Source organism: Aotus nancymaae, unplaced genomic scaffold (genome assembly GCF_030222135.1).
Source record: "Aotus nancymaae isolate 86718 unplaced genomic scaffold, 86718_ANA_hifiasm-v0.15.2.pri h1tg000049l, whole genome shotgun sequence".
Classification (NCBI taxonomy): domain Eukaryota; kingdom Metazoa; phylum Chordata; class Mammalia; order Primates; family Aotidae; genus Aotus; species Aotus nancymaae.
In genome coordinates, this window is record NW_026988463.1 from 27,232,026 (window position 1) to 27,236,772 (window position 4,747).

Below are 4,747 nucleotides of genomic sequence, written 5' to 3' on the forward strand. Positions count from 1 at the left end.
TTTTTGAAATGGAGTCTTGCTCTGTCGCCCAGGCTAGAGTGTGGTGGCCAGATCTCGGCTCACTGCAACCTCCATGTCCTGGGTTCAAGTGATTCTCCTGCCTCAGCTTCCCGAGTAGCTGGGATTACGGGCGCCCGCCACCACACCCAGCTAATTTTTGTATTTTTTAGTAGAGATGGAATTTCGCCACGTTGGCCAGACTAGTCTCGAACTCCTGACCTCAGGTGATCCGCCCACCTTGCTCTCCCAAAATGCTGGGATTACAGAGACGAGCCACCACGCCTGGCTCCTGTGTCCTCTTTCTCAGCTTCTGTGTGAATGTTCTGGGGCCCGGGCCTGGCTATGGGGTGACACTAAGTTCAACAGAGCCACTGCCCATTCCAGCCCCACCCTACCCCAGGAAACGCAGTGACCACATCCCCTTGGGTTGCTTTGGAAACAAACACTCCCCGGGGGCAGGCGAGTTGGGGCACAGTTGCCCAGCAACAAGCAGTGCCCTCCCTTCCGCCCTCATCAGAGGCCAGGCCTCTACGTCTGAAAGGCGACCGCCCTGCACCCTCCCAACCCGCACCTTCCAGTCTGGCACCAGGAAGAGTGGTTCCAGGAGGGAGAGGAGCCTGGGGACTGATCCAAGGTAAGCTGAGGGGTGCAGGAGGCCTCTGTAGATGGAGGACGTGGGGGACAGAGGGAGGTGTGCAGAGACAAGCAAGAGAGAGACAGGGCCGAGCCTGGGCAAAGCTGAGAGCCCGGGAGGGTGCAAAGGCGCCTCCGGAGGACCACGGAGCCTATGAGAGCAAGATCAATTCCGAGGAGAGTGGTGAGGGGCGAAGGAGCCCCAAGGGGCCAGCGGAGCTGCTGGTGGGAGGTGGTGGGGGTGTGGGATGGGGGGAGCACACACCCAGAGGAGCCGGTGGGAGGGGAGGTTCTCATTTCTTTACCCACCACTTCCTCTCTAGGTCTGAGCAAGACTTGAGGGGGCCAAGTGGGGAGGAAAGAGGCCCTGGAGGCCTTTCTTGTCTATGGCACCCTGGGGTCCGGGCGGGAAATGGGGCTTGTGGAAAGGCTGGAGGGACTGGCTGTGCACCGAGGTAGGCTACCTGTCCTCCGGCCCCACCTGGCTCACGCTTACCCTTTCTGGTCCCCCTTGCTCCTCTGTCTCTCCAGAACCTTCTTTTTCTTTTTTGAGAAAGGGTCTTGCTCTGTCACCCAGGCTGGACGACAGTGGCGCAATCTGGGCTCACTGCAGCCTCAAACCCCTGGGCTCAAGTGATCCTCTCACCTTGGCTTCCTGTGTAGCTGGGACTACAGATGTGAGCCACCACACGCAGCTAGCTTTTAAATTATTTGTAGAGATGGGGTTTCACTGTGTTGTCCAGGCTGGTCTTGAACTCCTGGGCTTAAGCAATCCTCCCGCCTCGGCCCCTCAAAGTGCTGGGATTCCAGGCATGAGCCCCCTGCCCGGCCCCTCTCCCGGGCTGTCCTGGACACCTGCTGCCTCATTTGCTTCCTCTTCTCACCCCTGTGTCTCCCAGATGCTGTTGACTCCAGAGCCACCCTCTGGGCACGTGGAAGGGACCCCCGCGTGGGAGGCAGCCCCGTGGCCCTCGCCGTCCTGTGGGCCCTGCATCCCTATCATGCTGGCCCTGGCCGCCCTGGCCGCGCTCTTCATCCTCACCACCGCTGTGTTGGCTGAACGCCTGTTCCGCCGCACTCTCCACCCCGACCCCAGCCACCGTGCACCCACCCTGGTGTGGCGCCCAGGAGGAGAGCTGTGGATTGAGCCCATGGGCACCCCCCGAGAGCGCTCTGAGGACTGGTACGGCTCTGCAGTCCCCCTGCTGACGGACCGGGCCCCTGAGTCTCCCACTCAGATGGGCGCCTTGGAGTCCCGAGTGACCGCCCCACCTGCTCCCTCAGCCCCGCACTCTACTCCCAGCTCCTTGGGCCCCCAGACCCCACCAGAGGTCCCAGCCCGGAGCACCTTCTGGGGGCCCCAGCCCTGGGAGGGGAGGCCCCCTGCCATAGGCCTGGTGAGCTGGGCTGAACCCGAGCAGAGGCCAGAGGCCAGTGCCCAGTTTGGGAGCCCCCAGGCCAGGAGACAGCGGCCAGGGAGCCTAGATCCTGAGTGGGGCCTCCAGCCACGGGTCACCTTGGAGCAGATCTCAGCTTTTTGGAAGCGTGAAGGCCGGACCAGTGTGGGGTTCTGAATCCCCAGGGTCCCCCAGAGACCCTCAAGGAAGGCACTGCCTCAGTGGGACCAGGGACCCCAGGATCTAGCATTAGGGTTGAGCCTGAGGCTACTGCAGGGAAGATGTGCCTCCCAGGCCCCTTCCATCTGGATTCCCTGTCCCCGGGTCCAGGTGTTAGCCAGGCTGTGGGACCAGGGGAAGCCCAGCAGTGCCTCTGCTCAGCTGCCTGGGCTGTGGCTCAGAGACCTGGGGGTGGGGCCAACTCCAGGCCAGAAGCCTTCAAGATCGCATCCGGATGAAGCAGTGAAGGTACCAGCCAGGCAGGAAATTGCATCGACCAGCCACCTCCGCCTCCCTCAGTGTTTACCGAAGCCCCAATACCAGAGCGGAAGGGTCCCGTGGTGCTGAACAGCCTTGGCGTGGCGATGACAGCTGTCAGTTGTGCTGGCAGGAGATGGCAGGAATCCAGCTTCCCAGAGCCACAGATCCTGTTCTCCTTGGCCACTCACCCCCTGTGAGGTCCTCCAGGAAAATACACAAAGAGAGGACCAGACCAGGCAGAGGAGCATTTTATTACAAATGAACTGTGACTCTGACCCCCAAACTGCAAGGGGGAACTTGCTGAGCCAAGCTGGAGCAGCGCTGTCTTGCTGGAGTGGGGACCTGGAGTCAGAAAACCCACAGGCTCCTCTGCCCATCCTCCTCCATCTGCACACACCTCAGCTTTGGACTCTCACCACTCCATGACGAGCAAGACCCCGGCCAGGGAGAACTGAGTTTCATCCAATGTGGAGAGGAACGTTGTCCCAGAGCAGGGCAGCTCCCAAACTGTGCCCTCTGGTCATCGTCCCTCCCAGCTTGCTGGAGTATCCAGAGAAACAGATTTGCCACAGCTAGGCTTACTTATAATGTCCACCCCATAGAAATGGGGTCCTGAGTACCTTGATCTCACCTTTAGGAGAAATGGCCAGGTGAGCAGCAGATGGAATTTTCATTTTCTTGGGAGTCTGATTTCCCAAACATCATCCTTTTTCTTTTCTCTTTTCTCTTTTTTTTTTTTTTTTTGAGACAGAGTCTCACTCTGTCACCCAGGCTGTAATGTAGTGACACAATCTCAGCTCACTGCAGCCTCGAACTCCTGGGTGTAAGCGATCTTCTCAGCTCGGTCTCCCCAATAACTATAATTATAGGTGTGTGCCACCATACCTGGCTGTCTTTTTTTTTTTTTAGAGATGGGAACTTGCTATGTTTCCCAGGTTGGTCTTGAACTCCTGGGCTCAAGAGAGCCATTCATCCCCACCTCCCAAAGTGTTGGGATTACAGGCATGAGCCACCATGCTTGGCCAAACTTCAGCCTTGAATATTAGTAATTTTGCCATATTGGTTTACAACCTGTACTATTATTTGATTTATGTTTTTCTTTAAAATGGCTCATTATTCACTTAATAAAATTATTGTAATAGGAATCTTTTTTTGTATCACTTCTGTAAATGGAAAACCAGTCTCGTTTGCCATCAGTAGAAGGTAAAACATGAAAATAAATGCAATGTAAACAAAATTCTTGAGATCTAAATTCTGTTCCTGCGGGAAGCATTGGCCTAAAACTCTGTTCTTGGTTAACAAGAAAAGGGAGTGATGATCCGCAAGTCAGAAAGTGTTAGATACTCTAGCACCACGCTGAGACCTTCTTCCGGAAGTGCCGAGGCAGGCAGGCAGCCCCGCACAGCGGGCAGGGTGCTATGTTGTTTAATGCTGGCCAGGAAGTTCACCCACATCCAGGAAACATGCACTCCTTCCTGCACAGAGGGCTGAGGAACACTTGAGCCTCCCATCCAATCCCTTGACCTCCTCTCTAATTGTTGGGATGTTGGAAGTTGAAGGAGCAGCTAGAAGCACCAGGGAGAGGGACCGAGAGCCTAGTCCAGCCTCTTCCCCCAGGTGTACTCACTGGCCAGCAGCCTAAGCACCGTCTCTGAGCTGGGCACTGGGAGGGGAGGAATCAGACCTGGGGCCTGCCCTCAAGGAGCTCACAGTCTCTCTAGTGACGGGATGGAGGATAGAGGCAGGGGTGAGCTAAGATATGGACACAAAACTGACACCAGAGACCAGGGCCCTGTCCCATCTATGTCACTCATGAGCTGGGTAACAACACCCTTATCATCATCACCATCAGCTGACAGCCTGGGTTGTGGGGACTCTGCCCACGAGGAGTGAACAGACCTCAGAGAAACAGAAGATAGAGACAGGTGTTCAGAGCTTAGATGCTTCCATGCCATGGGCTTAGGAGAGGCACTGCAGTGTGGAAGGAACACAGAGACAAGGCCCCGGTTCATGATCTGGCTCTGTCACCTTACTCACTTAGAGACTTCAGCAAAGGGGGTGTTGTATTATGGGGCCTCATGTACTTTTTTCATGTACAAAAAGAGAGCCAAAAATTGAACAAGATGTTCTGTTAGGACTTTTCTAGTTGTGACATTTGAGGACGCTGTAAAATGAAAGATGGTCAGATGGATGAATAAATGGATGGATGATAAATGGATGGATGGATGGATGGATGG

The 4,747-nt window shown here is 56.0% G+C and overlaps 1 protein-coding gene across 1 annotated transcript; it reads left to right on the plus strand.

The window, feature by feature from the left end:
- The first annotated feature begins 527 nt into the window (after positions 1–527).
- CUNH16orf54 (chromosome unknown C16orf54 homolog) lies at positions 528–3,875 on the plus strand. The gene is made up of 2 exons (XM_012464476.3): positions 528–634; positions 1,533–3,875. The coding sequence occupies exon 2, from the start codon at positions 1,533–1,535 to the stop codon at positions 2,205–2,207; it is 675 nt and encodes a 224-aa protein (XP_012319899.2). The 5' UTR covers positions 528–634; the 3' UTR covers positions 2,208–3,875.
- The last annotated feature ends 872 nt before the right edge of the window (positions 3,876–4,747 follow it).

Coding starts and splice junctions, on each gene's coding strand:
- CUNH16orf54 (XM_012464476.3), top strand. CDS start 1,533: ATGCTGTTGACTCCAGAGCCACCCTCTGGGCACGTGGAAGGGACCCCC.